The sequence below is a fragment of the Scatophagus argus genome, chromosome 22 (genome assembly GCF_020382885.2).
Source record: "Scatophagus argus isolate fScaArg1 chromosome 22, fScaArg1.pri, whole genome shotgun sequence".
Taxonomy (NCBI): Eukaryota; Metazoa; Chordata; class Actinopteri; family Scatophagidae; genus Scatophagus; species Scatophagus argus.
Genome location: NC_058514.1, coordinates 6,377,698 through 6,401,310, shown reverse-complemented (window position 1 = coordinate 6,401,310; position 23,613 = coordinate 6,377,698). Strand labels below are relative to the sequence as shown.

The 23,613-nt window shown below is 42.5% G+C and overlaps 4 protein-coding genes across 10 annotated transcripts in view; 3 read left to right on the top strand and 1 right to left on the bottom strand.

Moving 5' to 3' along the window:
• The first annotated feature begins 151 nt into the window (after nucleotides 1–151).
• On the top strand, nucleotides 152–7,898 carry arfgap3 (ADP-ribosylation factor GTPase activating protein 3). 2 transcript variants are annotated; one of them, XM_046379386.1, is made up of 16 exons: nucleotides 152–337; nucleotides 977–1,095; nucleotides 1,473–1,545; nucleotides 1,671–1,802; nucleotides 1,933–2,013; nucleotides 2,137–2,230; nucleotides 2,355–2,414; nucleotides 2,498–2,544; nucleotides 2,636–2,784; nucleotides 2,920–3,051; nucleotides 3,394–3,522; nucleotides 3,776–3,928; nucleotides 4,284–4,401; nucleotides 4,960–5,047; nucleotides 5,616–5,740; nucleotides 5,839–7,898. In XM_046379386.1, the coding sequence occupies exons 1-16, from the start codon at nucleotides 269–271 to the stop codon at nucleotides 5,854–5,856; spliced, it is 1,587 nt and encodes a 528-aa protein (XP_046235342.1). In that variant the 5' UTR covers nucleotides 152–268; the 3' UTR covers nucleotides 5,857–7,898. The 2 variants fall into 2 exon arrangements, with proteins under 2 accessions (XP_046235342.1, XP_046235341.1); XM_046379385.1 differs by having other exon boundaries at nucleotides 2,137–2,233.
• Nucleotides 7,899–8,407: 509 nt separating this feature from the next.
• On the top strand, nucleotides 8,408–13,413 carry LOC124053919 (IKBKB interacting protein). 2 transcript variants are annotated; one of them, XM_046379514.1, is made up of 4 exons: nucleotides 8,416–8,882; nucleotides 8,967–9,084; nucleotides 11,450–11,671; nucleotides 12,305–13,413. In XM_046379514.1, the coding sequence occupies exons 1-4, from the start codon at nucleotides 8,677–8,679 to the stop codon at nucleotides 12,869–12,871; spliced, it is 1,113 nt and encodes a 370-aa protein (XP_046235470.1). In that variant the 5' UTR covers nucleotides 8,416–8,676; the 3' UTR covers nucleotides 12,872–13,413. The 2 variants fall into 2 exon arrangements, with proteins under 2 accessions (XP_046235469.1, XP_046235470.1); XM_046379513.1 differs by lacking the exons at nucleotides 11,450–11,671; nucleotides 12,305–13,413 and adding an exon at nucleotides 9,947–11,400 and having other exon boundaries at nucleotides 8,408–8,882.
• Nucleotides 13,414–14,188: 775 nt separating this feature from the next.
• Nucleotides 14,189–17,942, bottom strand: ckap4 (cytoskeleton associated protein 4). The gene is made up of 2 exons (XM_046379538.1): nucleotides 16,809–17,942; nucleotides 14,189–15,804 (listed from the first exon to the last, which is right to left on the bottom strand). The coding sequence occupies exons 1-2, from the start codon at nucleotides 17,316–17,318 to the stop codon at nucleotides 14,584–14,586; spliced, it is 1,731 nt and encodes a 576-aa protein (XP_046235494.1). The 5' UTR covers nucleotides 17,319–17,942; the 3' UTR covers nucleotides 14,189–14,583.
• A 979-nt stretch (nucleotides 17,943–18,921) lies between these two features.
• The window catches only part of uhrf1bp1l (UHRF1 binding protein 1-like), a 29,529-nt gene continuing 24,837 nt past the window's right edge, over nucleotides 18,922–23,613 (top strand). For 2 of the 5 annotated variants that reach the window (XM_046378600.1, XM_046378599.1), the window contains exon 1: nucleotides 18,929–19,311. In XM_046378600.1, coding sequence (XP_046234556.1) covers nucleotides 19,268–19,311 — 44 coding nt within the window. In that variant the 5' untranslated portion in view covers nucleotides 18,929–19,267. Of the gene's footprint in view, nucleotides 19,312–23,613 lie in introns of all 5 variants that reach the window. The other 3 variants (XM_046378602.1, XM_046378598.1, XM_046378601.1) reach the window with 3 other exon arrangements.

The window sequence follows — 23,613 nt, the reverse complement described above, 5'->3', positions numbered from 1 at the left end:
CTTTTACATTTAAGACTTCAGTGAAAGGCTCTAAATCCTTCACAACTACATATAAATACAGACGGACTTTTAATTTAAAGCTAAACTACATTACCCAGAAGCCCTTGTTACAATAACATAACCACGGGTAATTTTTATCCAATCAGAGCCAGACTACGGTGTTCTCCGACTGACGTGTCGTATTGTATTCGGTTATTATCGAGGAAAAACACGGGGCTGATTTTCATGCTACTTATTTAACCAGCAGGCATTAGCCACAGACAGAACGATGTCAGAGCCAAGCAAGCAAGACATTTCTGCTATATTTAAGCGGCTTCGCTCCATCCCTACGAATAAGGTAAGTGTTTTCAAACGGCGCACGGTTCGCTCTCTTTAACAAGGAAGTTAGCTGAACTCTGCTTGACACGTCGCACTTTGAGAAACGTCAAGGCTAGCTTTGACCCAGCCTGCTTAACTTACCAACTAACTGACAGGTGCCATGTGAAAAAGTCTGTTTTGTTTACAGAATACAAAAACACAATTGTGTCCTGGTAACATTTGCTCGAGAATAATCTTTCAGATAACTTGGGAACTGCAACCTGACGCAACGTTAGCGAAGTGGTTGACAGCCTAGCTAGCTACATTTTGACAGGTGACATTTAAAAACTAGGCGTGCTTGCTTAGGTAATATTTGTTTGCTTTAGTTAAGCTTCTCTAAAAATACAAGATAGCAGTGCATACTTGCTGAATGATGCACTCAATGTATGTGCGTTTTTCCTTTTGTTTTTCCGGTTATTTTTCTTTGCGAAATTCAACCCGCTTCAGTAACAGCTGTTAGGTCAACAAACACCTTTCACATTGTTTGCTTCCACGTCTCTGTTATTGATTTTGAAGTTATGGTCTTGAACAAGGAGGAGGAGGTTGAACATAATAACTTCAGTCATACTGTAAGATAAAGCTTTATTTGTGTGCTCCCCTTGTGCTCTGTCCCATCTAGGTTTGCTTTGACTGCTCAGTTAAAAACCCCAGTTGGGCCAGTATCACCTATGGTGTATTTCTGTGTATAGACTGCTCTGGGACGCACAGGTCTCTTGGGGTGCACCTGTCCTTTATCAGGTAAGTCACGATTCTGTTATATCACTTTAAAAAAGTTAGACAAAGTGCTTCACCATAAAAGCATTGAGTAGAAAATGCCAAGGAAGTGGGATAGTAACAAATCCAAAAGTAGGAAAATATAAACAATTAAAATTTAAATTTAATGGGTTCATCTGATAGTGAGAGGTAAATCAATACCAAGTTTAGGGGGAACAAGACATCAAACACCTCCTCTATTTCCGTTTCAGGCTGAGTTCAGGGAACATCCAGTACAAGCCAAAGCTGGAGTAATGTGATCCCTTTAATTTGTCAAATGAGAGAGTGAGATTTATTTTGGAAGCTGAGATGCCATAGAAATACAAGCTTTGTTCAAACCCTGACATTGTTGTGTTACACAGGTCCACTGAGCTGGATTTTAATTGGTCGTGGTTTCAGCTAAGGTGTATGCAAGTGGGAGGCAACGCCAGTGCGGTCAGTACCTGAATGCTAGAATATCAGCACACCATCTACAGGCTGAAATGCCAACATTGTATGGCGCACAGGTAATCTAACTTTATTCCCCCTCTCCTGAACGTCTTCTCACTTTTCTATGGCAGATTGCATTTTTCAATCAACATGGTTGCACAGCCAGCGCTGCCAATGCCAAGTACAACAGCCGAGCTGCTCAGCTGTACAGAGAGAAGATAAAGACTTTAGCCACACAAGCCACCAGACGCCATGGCACTGAGGTAATGCATACTGCCATAAAGCACCCTGCACTCCCAGGTTGCTCCAAACAAACTTTGCCTTCATGTGTGTTAAATCTGTCTTTTGGTGCTTGGATAGCTGTATCGGTTTTACTGCTCTTCCTCTGTACAGTTGTGGCTTGACAGTCAGGGTCCTCTCTCTCCAACATCACCCGACAACAAGCAGGTGGATTTCTTCAGTCTGCACTCTCAGGTATACGAGTGTGCTTGCTGTTTTTAGATGTTTATCCACATGTCTGCTTGTTGGATAGCTACACAGTGGCAGGCAATTAATCATTTCAACGTGTGTGTGTGTGTTTGTTTAATGTTGTTTCAGGCTGTTCCTGAAAATCTGAACATGGCTGAAATGAGTCTCAGCTCCTCCACATCAGAAAAACCTGGAACTGCAGACAAAGAAGAAGACAAAAATGGTTGTCAGTGTTTCTCCTGAATAATATGGAAAGATAAAAAGAAAATACAAGCATGCACGAGTTGTATTGATCTCAGTGCCATTTCTTTGGTTTGTCACGTGCAGTATATCTTAAACGTTTTCAGGTAATCTAGAGGGGGGTCCTAGTGTGGACATGCTGAGTGTTTCTCCTAAAGCAAATCCAGGTCGGTTTATATTCTTCATGTTCTTCACTTCAAGACTTTTGGCTGCAGGAGATGTAACTTCACTGTCTTTTTGATCTCTCCAGAGCTTTCCTCTCTTCTTAAGAAGAAGCCAGCTGCTGTCAAGAAAACTGTATGTACTCATATCATTTTAAACTTCTGTTTGGACAGAACACCTCATCGCATTATCATGCGTGTTCACAGATTTTGCATTTTGTTTCTAGTTGGCCTCTAAGAAGGGAGGTCTGGGTGCTCAGAAAGTCAGCAGCAAGAATTTCTCAGAGCTGGAGAAGAAGGCTCAAGCTGCCGACAAGCTCAGAGAGCAAGAAGAAGCCACTGCTGGCAAGAAGAATACTCAGCCTGAGGAATCCTTGTGCGTGTCCATACTTCTTCTATCTTCATCTGTTATTTTTGATGTTTTTCATCCTGTTTTGTGCTCAGTAAATCTATGTTTTGTGTCATGTGCTGTACTATTCCCCTGTTTTGTCATTTTCTTCCTCCTTCGCAGTGCTCCATCGCTGCGACTGGCCTGTAAAGATCTTGAGCAGCAGAGGAAGATGGAAGAGCAGAAGTTGAAGGGATTAGAAGGGAAGAAGAAAGAGCAGGCGGAGAGACTGGGCATGGGTCTGGGCATCAGGAGGTATGACGATGAAGAGACAAACACCAGTCATCATGCAGTCAAGTCTGTTGTGTTTGCTTGGCCCTAAATGACAATCACAGTGCCTCAGTGGGCCCTCCTGATTCAACTGCCCCCCCCCAAAAAAAAAAAATTGAAGGAAACATCAGGTAGAGCCACATAGGAGGGATCTCTCTGCCAGGATAGATGGACATGCAACAGACTAACAAAATTATAGAATATGTGAAGGATGTGGATCCAGGAGGATGATCGAACAGCTTGAAGTGTCGCCCAGCGGCACCTGTGCAGGCCCACAGATTTAAGTTTTCATATCTCTGTTCCTCTCTCGTCATCTCTTCCCTGTAGTGGAGTGTCTCACTCCGTGACAGCGGACATGCACATCATCCAGCAGGAGAATCCACTGGCAGCCAAGACCACCAAAGGACGACGGTTTGCTGAGGATGACGACAATGATGAAGGGTTTTTCAACTCTAGGTCAGATAATAAAAAAAAAAAATAAAATATATATATATATATATATATATTATTTTAAGTGTATTTGTACACAGAACTTTTTATTTCTATTACTGGTATTATGCTACGATTGTTTGTTAACTTATTATTAACAACAAGGCCCTTTGAATTTGAATTTTAAAATCTGCCAGCTTCCTCCAGCTGTTGATTGTGCTGATTCAGTTCTCACCATTTTTTTTCCCCCTTGACTTCATTGTAAAACCTCTTTCTTTAGGTCTGTGTCCCGATTCGAGGATCAAAGAGAAACCTCAGATGATTTCCCCTCCAGGTGGGATGACAGAGCAGAAGGAGGAGGCTGGATGAAGGAGAGCAAGAAGCCAGAGCCGGACTTCTTCTTGACCTCCACAATGTCCTCACTGGATGACAGGTGGGATGTGATGTGTTTTAATGTAATGTACCACTTGTTGCTGTCACTGAGTCCTCTTGACTTTTCACAGCTTACAGTTGGTCTTGTTGATGTTTTTAACTGCTAATCTTCTTTATTTTAATTGACATTTTTAGAAATTTCTGTTGAATGATTTCAGGAAAAAAAAACAAATGCCCACCATGATGTGTTTAGGTTATTATGTGTGATGAAGGAAAACAGTGTATGCTTTTGTGATACCACATTCCAAAATTCAGCTCTGTTTGTCTAATTTGGCTAAAATAACGTGTTGATGTCAATAGAATGTCTTTTTTATATGTAAGAATTGTTTTCATTTGTAATCATTTCTTGTTTTCAGGACCACAGCCAGACGAAAACCGGAACCGGTCTCGGACACAGGAGAAGCCCGGATAAAGTTTGGACATGCGAAAGCCATCTCTTCTGACATGTACTTTGGAAAACAAGATAACTCTGAGGTACACAGTGACTACATGCGTCCTGCCTTCACCACATGTTATGTATACAGTATATGTTGTGTTGTGACTTGCATGGTTTGCAGCTTTTTAATGCAGATGGTCAATATAGCTTTTTACTGTTACTCTAAGTCTTAGCAGACATGTCTGATCGTGGATTAATTCAGCAGTCGTCGTGACTGTAGAGCTAACAAAGTAGACAGGCTAAGTGGACTGCACAGCTGCAGCATGAGGTGCTATAAATTAAAAATGAGATGTTAATGGAAAGAGCAGCAATGTAATAATAAGGTCCTAATAATAAATGTAAAGTCATAGAAACTAATTCCCGAAACGATTTATTTATATGTTTCAAACACTAATTTATAGAAATGAATGAAGGTCCTGCTTTACACATCCTGTACCAAAAATTAAGCACGTAGGCAGCTGGCTGAGATGATCGTTGTCTGACCAAAAGGATGCACTGATTTCCCTGAAATGTTTTTCCCACAGTGATTGTCATGTGCCACCTAATGAGAGCTGTTAAAAGCATTTAAAAACCATGTCTGTATTTCTGTTCTTCAGTACGAGGCCAAAACACAACTGGAACGATTTTCCGGGAGCACGTCTATAAGCTCAGCTGACCTTTTTGATGATCCAAAGAAACAGACCAGTAAGAGCCCATTTAAATTTCTGTTACTGATAAACATGAATAATCGTATGTGTAATTAAGAAACACGGAGCCTCATACAGGAATGCTTTTTTGAGGATTTTGATCAATTATGAGATTATGATAATCTCCAAATTGCTGTATAAGGCTGCCTTTTCCTCAGAAGAAAGAAAAGGAAACCCAGCGGTGTTTCTATACTGACATGAAATTACATGCACTAAAATGTTGAATCAAAGTGGTTAATGAATTAAACGAGACAACAGAGTATCTGATGATACTCTGTGTCGGGTAAATCAGAGGATTGTCCCCCTGACACAACCTGCTTAAAGACCTTGAAGCACAATGAGAGACATATTTAGAGTCCACATTCATTTAGATAAAGACTTGTGCGGCAGGTCTGCATTTGATTCTGATTTTGCAACCAACAACGACAACCAAATTCTAGATTATGGGGAAACACCACAAATTCTTTTAAACTGCAAATCTGTCAGTATGAGCTGGTCTTGCATGACCCCCTCTTGTTCTCTGTCTTATCTGCTTGACTCGCTCTGTGTTCGCCTTGTGCACACAGCAAGTTCATACCGTCTGACCAACGTGCTGCCCAGTGCCCCTGACATGTCACAGCTCAAACTGGGAGTGCGCTCAGTCGCGGGGAAGCTCTCCGTCATGGCCAGCGGCGTCGTTAGCTCAATTCAGGTCGGTCAAGAAATGCAGCACTTGAAGCAAGAACATATAAACATCATGCCTCACAGACATAATTTCAAGTTTCTAATCGTGTGTGTTCTTTGTTTCAGGACCACTACAGTTCCTGAGTCATGGTGTCTCCTCTTGGATTCACCCCCCTTATAGTTGTCCTCTGTTTAACAGAGTCAGATAAGTTTCCCAGTGAATGGTGGCCGCTCACCCGGGGAGTGAAGGAAGGAGGCAAATCTGCTCTGTGACAGCAGCAAAATGTACCCGCTAATGACCCTGTATACTTTCATATCTAGTCCATTTCATTAGGCAATGTATAATAAAGAGTTGTTAGAGCCGAGATGGGCGACACACGATATTTTCAGTGGAATAATGTTCACCCGCAGGCATCTTGAAGGGAGATTTATGTTTATGTGTACAGCTCAGTTATGAAGAATATTTAGTTTTGCAGCTTAGTACTTTATCGCTCTGAGGTTTGGGGGTTTGGAAATCTTGAGAGATTCTTTATGTAGCACTCTGAGAAGGTTTATGGTGTTGTGAAGAGGGGATATTTTTTGCTTTTTTAATTCCTTTCGTTGATGAGGTCAAAAAAACCGTAACGTAATGGAGACACTTCAGTGTTCAATTGGGCAACATTTGCACTGTGAGGTGTCATATTGTTTAATTTTTACACATTCCCACAGGTTTGAAAGTGTCCTTTCCGTCCCCAAAGTGCACTTATGCTTGCTCTTCCACAGACAGGACCAAAACCTGGTAATAATGAGGCCTTGGGGGACCTGACATGTATTTCTTTATTGCGTATACTATCAGTCATGTAACTTGTGATTGGCCCCTTTAGCATGTGAGCTTTTGTTATATTGCTAATAGCTGTGTTTTTCTTTGTTGTCGGAGGCGTTGCTTGAGTAATCACAAAAGGACAAAATGGCACAAAGCCTAAACAGCTATCAAAAAGTCATTTTAATTTTGCTCAGTTTTAGATGAGAAAGTCAGTTGCACTACAGTCCAGTTGCTTGGACTTGGACACTTGAAAACATTGTAATCACAGGTATGGTCAACAGTGGAACCTGCTGATTAATCAAAGTTAGCGGAGAGCCTTTTGATGATGTTTTGGGTTGAATTAGTAGCTGCTTTTTGTTGGAATTTGTGTTTAGGTGTTTGTGATGACTTTCCATACTGGCCTCGTTTGGTATTGAATTTAAAACCACACGCTTAAACTCTTGAAGACTTTAAGTTGCTGATGCAGTGGGACCTCTTTGTAGCTTTCAGGCCCCACTGCACAGCACCACGTGTCCACTTAAATGAAAACATGAATGCAGAGAAGGATTCTATAAAAAGCCTTCCAAATTCATTTTTGGAGGTGTAACATATTCCCAAGGTTCAGGCTTTTAATTATGTCACATCTATCAGAGCTGGTAATTGGGTGCAGGGGGTCATGGCTGTGGTACTATGGAATAACTACTGCTTGTGCTTTAGCATTTGGATCAAGTTTGCCATGATGCTAAAGAGGTTCCTCAAATATCTGAGTTAAAGAACTGGAATTTTTAAAGCCCCGATTGGGAACAGGATGATCAATTTCTGGAGTTCAGCGTGAAAGTCATAGATTCTTTAGTGACCAAATATCTGTTTACTTCATCACTCAATGCCTTAGTCCAAAGATCTCCGATTAACGCGCCCTCATATTGCAATATTGTGGAGTCCTCTTGTTACCCGTTTTGCACATAATTTGTTAGAAATTGCACGCGGCAGCTTTTGCTTGAATGTACTGTATTGCCATTGAACCTTTGCGTCTAAGTGGACGATGTGTCCTTATTAGCCGTTTTGTATTTTGTTGATCTTTGTATGACTGTATTTTCTGCCGTTGTTAATTGTCGCATCAAAGATTAGTAGCTGGTATAATTTGCATGGGTCTTGTAGTTCATAGTTGTCACATCATGAATACAAGATAGCTGGGACCCACCCATTAAACAATGGAACAACGGAAGAGAAAAACTGTACAGTAGGCTGAAACTGCTACATACATACATACTGCTACATGTTGTACAGGGCTTAAAATTACCATTTATAGAAAGTTACAAATAATCAAGTTTTGATGTATTTTGACACTCAAAATGTAAGAGAAGTTTTTGAAAACCTGACAAATAAATGGCTCGTGTTTAAGCTCTTTCTGCCTGGTCAATTTGTGCCTGCACTACACACAAATGTGTCTTCCTTTGTGTTTTACCAATTGAAGAAAATCAGCAACTTCTTGTGAGAAGCTGGAATCAGGAAATGTTTGATATGTTCCTACATAAACGATTATTAGCGAAATCGTTGCATTGCAAATTACTGAGTAATTTTCAGTTTATTGACTAATCGGTTAATCGATTGATTTGTCTTGGCTCTGCTTGAAAGGCATCCTTCATCCAGCATGGCCACCCTTACGACAAATGCTGGCAGCCGCTTACGTGGCCCTCTGGGGCGTTTAGTGTGCTTCCTGCGCTGTCGGAATTATGCCTGCTAATATTGGAAGTTAGTTAAACAACTGACAGACTCGACTTAAGAATTTGCTCACAACAGCCGTTTCACTTGACTTAAAAGACAACATTTTCACTCAAGGTTTATGTTTGTTATAGTTACAGTTTTGGTGTTTTTTTTAACTAGCAATTCTGCCATTTGTGTTCAAATTGATGTGCTTACAAGGAGCACTTGAATGCGGCATTTTCCCAGGCAACGGGGTAAATCTGAGGTATCGTCATAGCGGTAAAATACTAAAAAGCCAGCAGTTAAGTATAGTTTGATGTCATTTTAGTGTGCTAAACTATGCACTTATGTGTGAAAGAAGTGTTTTATTTATCTCTGCGACGTAACGAATAGCCGGTTAGACTTGTTTGGAAGGGCCAGGCCTGTTGAATTCCTCCACAGCAGTAAAAGGTGCCCACGGTGTACCGGTGTGCTAAAAAATGCCTACAGAAGTAAAGCAGAGGAAGAAGTCACAAAAACAAAGCGACGAAGTGTCCGAAACGACGGCTCCAAATGGCAAAGATGAAGCGCGCAAAGTGAAGACGGAAGCTGGAAACAACGCAGGGACAAATAAAACGTCTTCGAGTTTGGATATTAGAAGTATTATGTGCTTATTGTCTCTTGCGGCGTGCGGGGCTCTGAGTTGGTAAGTCAACAATCCTGATGCCCATATGACTTTTATAAAGACTTTTTGTCTAGTGGTCCTTTTGCTAAAGTTTCTATGTTTCAGGGTGGTGCTGCAACAGAACGCGAGGTTTTCCGAAATTGAAGAAAAGTACAAGTTTTTACACGGAAAGACTTCGGGTCTGTTCGACATGGAGGAAGAAGTCCTGAAGGTTTCTAAAAAGGTAAAAGAGCCGCTTTGAAGGATAGAACTTTAAAGAAAGAAAGAAAGAAAAGTGTGGATTAAATTTCATGCATCTCAGTTGCAGAAATTTCAGAGGCAGATAATGCAAAACCTGAGCAAATAAAACTCAAAGTCTGTGCATAGCTGAATACTTAAGATAATTGAAAAATGTGGGGGTTTTCTTTGTCTTTTTGGTAATGTGGGTGAAATGATTTTTTTTGTTTGTTCTTTGTTTCCATTTTTAGCTTTAAATTAGATTGTAATTTTTTTTGATGCAGTGAAGAAAAGTGAGTATTTTTTTTCAGAAATAACTGGATTACAACCTCTGTTTTTCTTATGTGTCTTATGAATCAGAATCAGAATTACTTTATTTATCCCCAAAGGGAAATTCTTTTTCGTCCAGACATTGCACTTGCAGTATTCCCAACCAAGAAAGAAAAATGAAAGGTATAAAAATAGGATAAACAAAACAAGATAAGCATAAATCTAAAATCAATCAATCAATGTGAAATTCTGAACAGTTTTACCTGCTCAGTTCCATAAACGTTAAGCATAAAAACCAAGACTGTAGCTCATGAACAGATGCAACCTGTGACAAGCTGCAGGCTTTGCTTTATTGTTAGAGGTCACAAAACTAAAGGATTATGAGCTGCTGACTTACATTATATAAATCTTTCTGCATACTAAATTTTATTTTGTTGTTTTCAGCACTGTTTCACCGTAATAATTTTTTACACTTATATTGTACACAATGCCTTCTCGTATGCATGCACTTTCTTTCCTACTTTATATATCATACTTGAACACTGAGGACCATAGAGCTCCCACAGAAACAGCCCTCCTGTTTTGTGTTGCGGCTGCAGCTTGCCGCCTCTGAGGATGACCTACAGGAGGCGCTCTCCACCGTTTCCTTGGCAAAACAACTCCAGCAGGACATCTCCACCCTCCACGCTGCTGTCATGGTGATGCAGGCTGACGAGAACTCTGCCTCCCGTGACTTGCAGACGGTCAACGCCCACTTCCTCAACGTGACGGAGACGTGGCAGGAGCGTCTGGCCGCCATCACCTCTGACCTGGCTGCCCTCAAGGCCGAGTCCCGTGATGCTCACGCCGGAGCCACCGAGCAGGTGAACGAAGTGGAGCGGAGGGCCCGGTTGCTGGCAGAAAGGCTGGAGGAGCTCGAGGACAGCACGAAGAGGAACGCCAGAGCTATGGAGCGCACGGAGGAAGACGACGCCAAGCGAGCGCAGGGTCAGCTGGACTGGAACACGAAGCAGATCCACTACCTCGAGCAGCAGATCAGCAGCCTGAACAAGAGGGAGGCTGAGCTCAGCTCTCAGCTTGAGGAGCACATTCCCCGAGCGCAGGAGTGTGAAGAGCACCTGCCCCAGGTCGAGGAGGCAGTGCGCTCCATCCTGAGGCTCGGGGTGGATCTGAGTGGTTTGGAGAAACGTCTGGAAGAGGTGACGTTACAGGTGTTTGGGACTGAAGACAGCATGCTGAAAGCACTAAATGAAATCCTGGAGATGAGACAGGAACTGGACACCCTGCAGGCTCAAAACAGCATCCTCAAGATGAAGAATGAGTTGTCGGTGGTTAAAGAGGCAGTCCGTGAACTCACCATGGTCCTGAAGGAAAGTAGGGCTGACAGCCAAAGGGACTCTGACACACTGGAGCAAGAAGCATGGGGAGATGGTGAGGAGGAGTGACTCTTTTGGGTTTCTTTATAATTTTATAAAACCCATCTTGTTACCCTTAAGCCAGCCATTTGCAATGACAGTTATTTAACAGTATTTGTGCTACTCTCTTCCAGATATCACCACATTACAGTGGAAATGATTAGCTGACCAACCAATTAGTTGATACTCAGAATAATAATAATAAAAAAAAAACAAATAATTTCTAAGTCATTTCTCTACCAGAATTTCCCAGCGTTTTCTGGTTCTAGCGTCTGAATCTCGAATCCCCTGAATCTTTTTTATTTCTTATTCAGTAGTAAACTGAATATTTTCAGGTGTTGTTTTGGAAAGACAAGCAATTTGAACGCATCACCTTGTGTGTTTAATTAATTTATCAAGAAAAAAAACAATAACAATTGGTTAAAAATAATTGTTTGTACCAGCCTTAAACTACTCAGTACTCAGTGCTGCCTTAGATTTGGTCTACAAATAGCTTGTGTGTATGTATAGGTTTGTTTTTGTTGACATGTCAATCATCATGTGTTCACTGAGCTTATTTAATAAACTCACATTTTTATTAAAAAGGTCTTACTTGTACAAATTATTTTTGTCCTCCTGTTTAATCCTCTTGTGTAAGACACAAACATGTAAAGGTGGTGTCCATCCATAGTGTATGTCCCGTTTCAGTGTGAGAGCGTGCAGCCAATGCTGGAGAGTCTCGGCGGTGAGCGGGGGGCTCTGCGGCCTCAGCTGGAGGGTTTAGAGCAGGACGTGAGCCGGCTGAAGGACTGGGCCTCTGGACTGACTGAGAAACGAGCTCAGCTTCAGATCAGCCTGACCGAACTGAGAGACGCAGTGGGACAGATTGAAGAACGCACCTCGGCCATCGCAAAGGACTTTGCCAATAAGGTGTGTCAGATTGTTTTGTTGCTACTGGGGAACAAAAAAACTGGTGAAGGGCTTTTGTCCTGTTGCCTGTGCCTCCTGTGCTTCCAGGTCAGATAATAAAATTCAACCACAGGGCTGCAACTCAGTTATTTCTACTATCGATGAATCTGCCCTATATTTTCTCCACTGATAATTTTGTCTGTAAAATGTCAAAGAATTGACATCTTCAGATGTCCTGTTTTGTTTTGTCCAACAGTCCAGAAATCAAACCTATTCACTTTACAGTCACAATGGATACATAAAAGCTTCAAATCGTCACATTTGTGAAGCTGCAACCAGCAAATGTGGGCCATTTTTCCTTAAATAATCGGTAAAAAGATGACTCAGTTATCTGAATAGCTGCAGATTCATTTTTAGTCATTGCAGCTGTAAAAAAAAAACGAAGCAACTTTTTTTTCCTGGTAAAAATGCACCACACTTGTAAATCATTTAGACGTGCAAAATGAAGAATATAAATTTTTTGGTTTCTTTGGAAAAACATTACTGTTTGCTAAGCTAAACCCCTTTTTTGTAAATCCCCTCTGAAGAAAAATAACTTTACTGTTATTTGAAAACAATTTCCTCAGCCTCTGTTATTTTATTATTCCCCTGTAGGTGGCGTCAGTGAGGACAGATGTGCGCAGGATGGACGGCCTGCAGTCTGAGCTGGAATCTCTGCTGACTCAGATGGGCGAGCTGGAGGATAAGACCGCTCAGGTGGAGCGCAGCATGGTCAAACGCATCGGGGAGGTGCTGGCAAGCAGCATTGACCGGGTGTCAAACCTCCGCGCCGCATCTGAACGCAACACCCAGGCCATAGATCAGCTCCGCAAACGCATCCCTGAACTCACCACCGCTGACAAACAGATCTCTGAGCGCTTGAGGGAGCTGGAGGGCGGCAGAGCACGCCTGATAAGAACGGTGACCTTCGCCAGTGACCTTAAACCAAAAGTTGCTGCCATTAAGAGGGACTTTGGGGCGTTTGAGCCTCAGCTGTCAGACCTGACTCTGCGGATAGGCAGACTGGCAGAGGATCTTACTAAGAGAGAGCAGGAGATTGCTGAACTTAGACAGACATTGGCTAACCTCACTGCAGTAGAGGGAGATTTAAATGTTACTACTAAACAGGTTAGTGAAATAGCTGATATATCTGATATTGCAGAGATGCACAAGCAAACATGAGCCACCTCAAACGAGTGGAGACAAATCAAGGTCTTCTTTTTTTGGCATTTTTTCTCAGCATCTGTTCAACTGTCATACTACTGCGTAAAATAAACCTTTTTATTACAAATTAAATAAATACGAAACTTTGTTTTCCCAACTCTGATAACCTGAGCAGCCTGAGAGCACAAAGCTGGTAACCCTAACCCATTATGAAACATAATTGTCAACAATCTGGGAAACTGGTTTTTCAGCTAAATCTGTAACATGTCTTTGAAGGTTGCTTCAGAAAGAAGAACGTTTGTCTCCTGTGATGACTCCTGTAAGGCTGTGCTTTTGGTACGGGCACAAAATATTGGCTTGAAGGAATTGCTGCCCCATTTTAAGCCTTTATGCTAAGCTCACTGGCTGCTAGCTTCAACGACACGTTTAGGGTAGACCTACAGACATGATCATCGAAATCTGAGCAAGAAAGGTATTTACCTAATGATCAAGCTATTTATTTAAGGAGTAAAAGCTCCCCTTAAATACATTACATCTCATTAAAAATCTACATTTTGTGATTTGTTTGAGGAAAATCCATGAAAAAAAATCTATGCATCCATAGATATGAAGCGAGTTATTTGTCAAGTGATTAAGCCTCAGATGAATCTCCACGTGGTTTCGTAACAGCAGCTCAAGCTCCAGTTTTCCCTTCCTCACATTTAAAGCAGGTTTAAAGGGTACTGGTTCGTACAGTGTGCTGTACGCCATGCAAACCTCTGCCAAGAAGGTGTTTCAAGACCTGAAATTCTAGCGTGCTGCCAAAATTGTGTAGTACGTGTAGTTCCTTGCATGTGCTGGCCCTCCAAGTTACTTTAAGGGTTTGCTGATGTTCAGATGCCTTCCAGCAAAACAAATCACTTTGAAGTGTGATGAAGTGGCCACCCAACTGCACCCTCAGGTGTTCAACAAGGGTGCACATTTCTGTAGAACACCTGGAAGAGGAAAATTACGTGTTTGGTGTCACAGCTGAGCTCAGAGCGTGGTGTAAAGTCTTTGCAAGGTTGGAGAATCCTCTCCACAGCAATGGTTTACGTGTCTCTTGGGTGCTGCTTTTTGAATGAAGCTTTATTGAACAAATTCAGAGTTATTCGTAGCATTCAAACAAATAGGAATTAGGCAATGTATATGGAATTGCTAATTGGATTTTAACAGGATTTGAATAGTCCTTTGGTTGTTTCACGCCTATCAAAAGTGTAAATTTTCATTCCTGTCCATACAATCAGTGTATCACCCATGACATCACAGCGAACGCAACCGATCATGACTTCACACCAAGAAATAACTCTGAACAGCTGTGGGTCAACGAGAATTTTTATTCTTAAGGGGAAAAAAAGTGAGTAAACAAAGGAGTGCTCAAAAAGAGCTTATTATTGCATTCAGTTGGTTTTCCAAAGGAAAAAACAACAACATAAAATTTAACAGAACAAAACTTAAGAAGAAAAAAAATTGACAGTGCAGAATGAATGTGGGTTTGAATTCACAGATCGGCAGTCCAGCGCTGCCCCTCTCTCCTGAACAGTTTTCCTCAAGTTGCCTACTTTTCTACCAAAATGTGCAACCTCGCGACATCAACCATCAAGTTTGAAAAGTGATTCTTCATGAAAACAGGAAAGGCGGGTTATGGTTACCCTTTGGGAGTCGTTATTGTCCACATTTTGATATCCTGTCACGTTGCTAACTCAAACTCCCTACTCTTCCTCGTGGTCATTGGCTTTGGGTAAGCCTGCCAGTGTCCGTGTGGTTTCCTGTAGAGCTTTCTGAAGGGTGGAAATCGCTTCATCGTGGCCTTCTAACTTGGCTGCTTTGGCTTCCAATCCAGCTACCATGTTTCTTAAGCTCTGCAGCTGCTCTGCCTCCGCCCTGCTGCTGCTGCTGCTGCTTCCCTCCAGAGCAGCGAGCCTTTCCGTCAAGTCCGTCACCTGCTGATCCAGATCCTTCGAAGTCAGCTTGGCCTGGGCATCACCCAGAGCTGCCATGCTGGTCTGGAGCCCCTCCAGATTGCTTTTAAGTTCCTCCATCTCCTGTTTCAATTCAGTTTTGACTTTGTCCACAGCCTGCCCCTGTGCAGCCAGAGTGCTTACGTATGTGTCGTGTTTGGCGAGCAGGGACTCCACTTTGCTGGTGATGTCTGACGCTGACGCTGACAGTGAATCTCCGCTCTCCTCTGATGCTTTAACTCTGAATTCCAGGTCGTCTGCCCGTTTCTTGAACTGGGCAGTCGCTTCATTCACCTGATTCTCCACGTGACGAACAGCATTAGCGGCCTCCTCCACGCCGCTCTCCAGTGTCACACTTTTGTCCTGCAGATCCTGGACGCCGGCCTCTGTGGCAGACAGTGACTGCCTCAGACGGCCAGTGGTGTCTTGCACTACTGACCTCACTGACTCAATTTCCTGGGACAGTGACGCTACCTCCTGGTTACGAGTCTGGAGCTCTGCCCTCACGGCGCCTATCTGCTCCCTGAGTGAGACGGCCGAGGCGTCAGCATCCTGTTTGGCTGTTTTGATTTCAGCGACAGCATCAACAATGGCAGAGAGCTCCTGTTTGACGAGCGCAGGATCTTCGATGTCACCGAGGCGGGCCTTCAGATCAGCCAGCTGGTTCTGAGCCTCGCCCTGAGCCTCGGTGAACTCCACCATGCTGGCCGTGATGGACCGACTCACCTCAGCCAGACGCTCTTCTACAGTCTTCTCCAGGGAAGAGAAGTCGCTTTCTCTGGCCTCCTTCACCTCATTGATGCCCTCTGAAAGGTCCCTGAGTAGATCGTTCTGGAGCTTCTGAAGGGTCTCCTCCACCCTCCTCGTCTCCACCTCGCCCCTCTTCATTCGGCTGATGGCTCCCTCCAGCTCCACCCGCGTGATGCCCAGTGATGACTCCAGCCCGTCCACAACGCTCCTCAGAGATTCCACCTGTGCAGATAGGAAAACAATACAGCATCAGTGGGCATTTTTGTCCATTTTAACACATGATCAAATGTTGCAATACAATAACAGCCACAGTATGTTTTTCAAATAGTCCAGCATGTTTTTTAATAGCTTTTTTTATGGGAAGAAGGAGAATTCTTATTTCTTTCATTTATGTAATATGTAATAAGGTTTTAAATTTTCACCTCAAAGTAAAAGATGGTGTGGGAAACAGAAAATATTTTTTATGGCTATGTGAACAACTTGCCTAAAATTCATAATTCCTCAGTATGACTGTTATTATAAGTACTATATTAGAGGTGAATCCACACCCAGAGTGCATAAACACACACACACACACACACACACACATTTGCATGAGGCAACTCATCACATAACTGATGTCAGTTAAATAGTTTTACTACATCCTGTGTGTAGCTGAGACTGGTTGTACGAGGTGTACTTTACATTCAGGAACAGTGAGAAAACAGAAATTGGTCATTTATTTGAGTCTTTAGCCATTTTTATTCCAAGAAACTGGACTGAACGGATGATCAGACATTAGTCTTCATGTTGTTCCAGTTTATGCACTTTATGAAACTGACGGTGTTTCTTTCCCGGCTAGAGACAGAGTGAAATCTCAGCTGCAGCCTGCTGAGACAATATTAAAAGAACAGGAAATAATGTAGAAACTAATTTATTTTCGCCATGTCTGAAACTTTTAGTCTGCTCTACTACTTATTGGACTTTTGGTCAGTGAAAAGGAGAATGACTTCACCAAATCCATCACTGTGGTTCACCAAACCTCCCCCACCCCCAACAGTACACAGCCTGCAGTACCATTACTACATTGACGGTTATATAATGTGCACCCAAACTCATCTCTCACAAAAAACAATGATATGCACTGCTTTTATTAGATTTCATTCAGTGTTGAGAAAGTTTGGGAAGCCCTGCTTATGTCACTCACACCACTTCTCCCCATTGATTCATGTTGAGTTTGTACCAACCTGTTGAACGACGCTCTCCATTTTGGTGCCCAGCTCTGCGTTTAGCCGTGCGCTCTGCTCCTGTCTGGCGCTCGCCTGCCGAATTTCCTCCACTACTTGCTGCATATGAAAAGCAGCAAACCCTGCAGCGCCTATCAACGCAATATAAAACACTGTGGTCGCAACAAGCCCGAGACAGCTCCCTGACCGTGATCCCTGAGGCCCGGGGCCACTCATCCCGTTCCCGGTGCTCTTTTGGCTTTTCTTCGACGCATCATCTTGGCTGGATGCGGCGCTCTTTTCGTTCGAGTTGTTCTTCTGTCGGTTTTTCGCGGTCATCGTCAGTGGGAGCTCGGTGGGATTCTCTGTGTATGTGTGATGTGTGTGCTGCTGCTGGTTTTTTGCAGTCGTGGATGGAGGATGTTTCCAGTCCAAGCCCCCTGACCGGACCAGCAGCGTATCAGTGAGCGCTTCGTGTCTTTCCACGGGGCTTTTCACGTTGAGGTATGCGGATGGGGGCCGTCCCATCATCAGCTCCAAGCTCTGGACGGGGCTCTGTTTAATGACACAAAACTGCAGGAAACAATGAATGATTTCTCCTGCACTTACTCTTTTGGTGTTTGTGCTCCATATTCATACCAGGAACTGTAACCCACCACATTATTTTTATCGTCCGATCAAACACAAGTGAGGAATTTCTGCATCTTTCTGATGCAACACCGGCGTTATTAGGTGTTTTTTTTTATCAACTTCACTGAGTTTTTCAAAGTGTTTCACCATGAAAGTGAGCATTATATTAATTTCACTTTGAAGTAGCTTGAACTGAGAAAATGAAAGGACACAAGGTGCAGAAAATTGGGACAGAACTGTAGTCTAGCAGTCTACGTGCTGACGTAAAACTGCTTGTTATACCTTTGCCATTACTTTCACAACTGTTTATGAATGCTGTTGTATTTCTAAATCACTGATGCAAACTTTCACCAAGCGTCATTGTGGAGCAGCGCAGGGAGGGGCTGTTTCTTCCTTCTGGTTTGCTCCTCCTTTCATACGTGGCAGCTGAAGTCTCGGCATGACATCCTGCTGTTAAATCCCCAAGTTGCATCTGTCCTCGGAGAGACACCTCAGCTGAAGTCACAGTGTCTGTGTATGACTAACATGTGCAAAGTGGTGTCACTGCGTGTAAAACATGTGAACGAGTCATCTTTACTGTCCTTCAGTTGTGTTTGCAAGTACATGGACATTTTTGCTTTTGTTGTGAGTATGACACTCGGTGCATCGTTTTGTTTTGTTCTATGTTTCCTTAATGTTTGTTAGGAAATCAAGTTATTTTTCCAGCTATTACGGTTATTCTCGTTCTTATACCAAAATGTAACAGAGTAACTGCCACTTAAAAAATATATACACGCGTGCAAAACTCTCACTTTACATTCTGAACATAGAATGAAAGACCATATTGCAAAATTTGACCTGCACTAACTGGAAAGAGTCATGAGATAACTTTTATTGTGAACTGACGCTATACAAATAAACTGAATTTTCAGAAAGAGCAAAGCAATGTTTACATCCACCTTTTAAACGCTAGGTGTCACTAAAAGAGCGTTTTATTGAGAAAGCCAACACTGACAAGGCTGAAAACCCTCCTGAAGCCACAATACAGTATGAGCAATTTAAAAAGCAGTAACAGAGGCGGTTTGCTCGAGGTGGTACACTAATAATAATAATAATAATAATAATGATTATAAAAAACAGAACAATACAAATAAATAAAGGAAATGAACACAGAGTCGCAAAAAATAAACAAATGAAATGAAAACAACACAGGTTTTTACAGCTTTGGCGCTGTGCAGCATTGCAGTGTATCCAGGTAGAAGCTTAGGAAAGGCGTGAAGACAGTCAAGTTGTGTTTTTTTAGTGTGTATGGATTTTTGGTCAAATAAGCTTGACAGATATTTCATTTTATCAGTGTAGCATATTTTTTATATATTTCTTTTATGTTGCTGCCGAAGGAATAAATATGTAACCTTCATTAAAAAAATAATTTCAAACGCCTTAATTAAAAAGAAAAATTTAACATTCACAGCTCCAAGGTGGGGATTTTTCTCACAGACTATGAACGCATCATGACGTCCCGCCCGGACGCTGTGACAGATGACGCTGTTCATCCGACGCGCTGTCCAGGTGTACGGTTTATGATATTGCAGAGATCCAAAGCGATTTGGAGCTTTATCAGTAAACCTTCGTGAGATGGCCTAACGTAATATAATTTCTGTCCGAGCCCGTCTGTCACTTGGATGTGTGAAATGTCGTCTTTTTGCCCCGACTCACTCTACGAGAATGAAGCGGCAACACCGTTAAAATGAAGACTGACTCGGGGATGAGAATTTGAGCTGTTTATACCTCGAGTGGGAAAAGCTAGCGGTTAGGCTAGCCAGACACATCAGACACCCGACTCTGGGCTCGGATATCGGATTTGTGCGGCCATGGCTGGCCTCATCAAGAAGCAGATCCTGAAGCATCTCTCCAGGTCAGTTCTGAACGGTGGTTAGCGTTAGCAGACAGGGAGTGGGGGAGAAAAGGACGGCGGAGGGATTCAGTTGACAGACAAGCGCTAGCTGGCTATCACCAAAATGTTGGTTTATCGTTAACTCAATTAGAGAGAAGAAAAGCAACTGTAATCTTTACCGGACATGGATGAAAACGGTTCTTCTTGTGGTTTAGTAAGTTAGTTCACACCTCTGTTTTCTGTCAGATTGTCGGTTGCGTTGACATAACCCCCACTGACCTGAGACGTGGCTAGTGAGCTAAATTGCTAACATGGGGGTTAGCTGGTGAAGGGCTAATCCCTCAACACTTCATTTAACAGGTTGAACCAGTTCAGCCATTGGGCCAGATTGTTTGAAACAATAATCTCAGCCTCCCCTTGAAGGCAAATTATCGTTAGCTGCTGGCGTTTAATAATCACATAAACATGAATCATTGCAACTGACAGGTAGATTTTAATTTGACACAAGGGATACGACGATTGCGAAGCCAGAGCGCAGTGAAATTCAGTGGGGTGCAGGTTTGTTTACATGAGTTTAAACCCTTCTCATCTGGTCTTTCCATCGCTGTGGCTCTCTATCAGACAGCACCACACAGCACAATTTTCCTCATTTCCAGGGACAAATTTGCTATTCTGTCACCTCGATTAAACACATTGACAGCATTTTGTGACATCCTTTTGAGTACCTGGAGATAAGTCAACATAATATTTCTTCAAAATTTGTTTAACGGCGCTACCACTTGCTGTACGAGGCCCAATTTATTTGTTTAATATCTTGCTGTCATGTGCAGCATTCAGCTCGACCCGCTTTACATCTATTATTTACTATTTTCCACTGTCCCTCAAGGGACTTTCAATGGACTACTTCCTTGCTTTGTTCCAGGGGTAGAGCTTAAAGCTTGCAGCCTCCCACATACTAACCTGCTAATGACCTAAAAAAGAGCACATTCACACCACAGTGAGGTATATTGAATAGTAATGATAACGGCAGTATACTAAAGTAAAAGGCGAACAGAGCTTACGTGGAGTATAAGAACTGACAGGTGACACAATTGTAGTGCAGGTCACAGATGAGTTAAGCTCATCAGTATGCAGATGGACCGGTTTCTGTTCCTGAAAAGAAAAGGCACTAAGGTGATTTGTGCTTGCTGAGAAAAGCATTTGCTGTGGCCGTTTTGTGATTAATAAGACACTCAGTGGTGTTTGAGATTGCTTGGTCTTTCATTCTCGCCATTGTCAGCAACACATAGCCTGTGAGTGGCATGCCCTTCATTCTACTACTACTACTACTACTACATTAAGTTGTGTGTCTGTGTCCTATTATGCTGTGTGTGTGTGTAGCATCAATATTGGCAGGAAATGACTTGGAGAGATGTGATGTCATCTGTCTTTGGGCTTGTCATCTGATCTTTGTCCTGACCTGATTGGTCAAACTTTGAGCGGCAGGAACTGACCTGTCCGACAGTCAGCCAATCCTGCTCAGTTCGGTGTAGTGATGTCAAGGTGAAAGCGCTTGTGTCAGAATGCCAAACCAGCATCACCTCATGTATGCCTGCAAAGTAGACTATTATTATGCACACTCAGATGGTTTGGCTCAATGATGGGTTAGATTTTATCTGCTCGGTTGCTGTCTCATGCTGCTTCATCAGCATCAGACAAGAATAGTTTGCCCTGCTAGCTCGATTATCTATACACACTGTAGGTGTGCTTACACAGCTACAGGTGATGTTGTGGGTGTCAACATGTCGGCTCAGCCTCCGTGCTGAAAGGTTGCAGAGGACACACGTCTGTGCAATACTGTCTGTGACTAGGATGAGTCTGTTAGGGTGAGACTTGTCTTTATAGCTCACTGACTCAGAAGTCTGCAGTGGCTGTTTCTCCTCTGGCCAAGACGAGTTCACTGAGGCATGCTTGACATGTTAAACCAGCTGAGAAAGCCTTTTTGTACAATGTGAGCTGTTAGAGGAAGCTTTTTGTGTGACTTTTCATGTACAAGGATGAGTTAATTAATGTTAAGTGACACGGTTGAGTCATTGGCACCCATTTACTCTGTGTTTTCCTGATGTAAGAGAGCATTGATGGAGTTTTTCACAGAGGATTAAACTCACGTAGCCCCTGGGGATGACTCAGTGACAAGGTGTGCGTTTGTCTGCATTACAGACAGGTTTAGATTATCGACAGGACCCCAGCCAGACAGGGTGAGATCATATTATACACACACACACAGGCAGATGGACAAATGGCTAAACACTTGCTCCCATAAAAGAGAAAGTTTCTTGTGCTTTTAGAGAGAAGTCAAAGGCCAGACTCGGCTGCACAGCAGGAACATTAAGCTGATGGATGTCCTGACACATCAGCTTTAGTACAGGTGTGCTAGTTGAAGAATTAGAATCGGTCCTTAAATTAATGACTGAATTCATTCTCTAGTTCCTTATTCCATCTTTCCATTCTTGTTGTCCTTTACTTTTTCCTCTCTCTCTCTGTTTAAATTTGCTGCTAAAAAATTGCTGCACCCACTTGCTTGTCTTGACATTAAGTACATGCATTGAGAGCTGCAACTAGCTGTCGATAATTTTCTCGATGAATCATTCTGACACTTTTTAAATGTCTGAGAATGTCAAGAGAGCTCAAGGTGACATTTTCAAATGTCTCGTATTACCTCACAAACATTTCGTGATCCAAAAATATTCGATTTATAAAGACATCTTCACATTTTAGAAGCTGAATGACAGTTGTTTTGATCAGTTCTTCATCACATGTTTATTTCAGCTCTAAATGCTTTTATTTAAAGCTAGGTGGAAACAACCCCTTCGTCAGGTTGTCCACAGTGATGCACTTCAGGTCTGGAAACATCACTCCCTTGTAAAATCTGTCCAGTGATGGTTTTGATGGTGTTATAAAAGTTAGTTTTTGTTTTGAAGCATCCAAATAATTCCTCACACTCACTATCGCTCACCCTTCTCATTCCCTTTGGATCCTTCGAGTGTATTTTTTTTGCCATGAAATGACTACTGCCAATGCATTTCATACCGTTGTGATTACAGAGTAAATGGCTGCTCATTAATGTCACAAGACCGCTGCACAACAGAGCTGTAGACAGCATAATTCATGTCCTCAGTCACAGGGGAATGTAGAAATTTTCAGTGGTAGAGGGAGATTTGCTTGATGTACATAAAGAGAAGCTGTTGATAGACAAACTTACACAGAATGGGGCCCCTAAGAATGAAGGGATTATCACTGGAGTTCATGACCTGAGAGATTATGCTTATAGCCAGGCTGGTGAGTTGACACAATGATGTAGCCAGATGTAGCCTCGCTCACCTTTCCTCTACTTTTCAGGGTTTAATGTCGAACACGTAGCATTCAGGTTCAGTATTCAGTTTTCATCCTGTTAGTGGTGCTTTTAGCATTTTACTTGCTGCAATATACATGATAAATTGATTATCTGACATTTTTGGACCAAAAACTGATCCTACAAGAGCTTTAGCCATTAAAATTTCAGTCAGTTAAGAGGAGACTGGTTAGTTTAGGGAGCCATTTTTCAAGTGTGAGTCAGCTGAGGTTGAACATTACCAACACACGCACATAAAACTTTTTCGTCAGTGGAGGTTTGGTACACTGTGGGGTGAAATAGACGAGCCAATTTCTGCCTCATGCGTTTGTCATCATGAGCCTCTTTAGACTCTTCCCATCCTGCATTATCTGCGTGATGATGAACTCCACTTTTCCCAGAGTTATTGCTCACTGCTGGTGGGAAGGCTATTATGGCATGAGTCATGACTGAGTGCCTAGCTGTGGGTGTCCCATCAGTGTGTAGCTCTGAAAGAAGTGTGTGTGTGCTTTTTCATTGTGTGAGAGAGCGACATTTGACCAGGATCCCTCTGGGACCTTGACGTCCTCCGCTGCTGTGTAACCAGGGTCTTGGATTGTTTTCTCCTTCACGCCAACCTTTTCTGTGTCTCCACAAGGTCATTGATATTCCAGGACTCTGGGGCCTTTGCTGCCAATGTAAACTCACTTCTCTTTGTCAGGTTGCCTGTGTGTTGTTGAATTGTCGTCCTTGTTAACGTGTGTGGAGGTGTTCTGTAGGAGTTTGTGTGTACAGCTGTAGATGTGTGTCTTTTCACTTGTGTTGTTATGTAGGCTGGAAAGTAATTTAAATAAATCCCTTTTGATGATAAATTTGAGCTAACTCAGTTTTTTTCTTTTACCCCTTTCACATGGCGAAAAAAACACTAACACCCTCTAACATCTGGCTTTTGATGTCAGTGTGTGAAAGAGTAC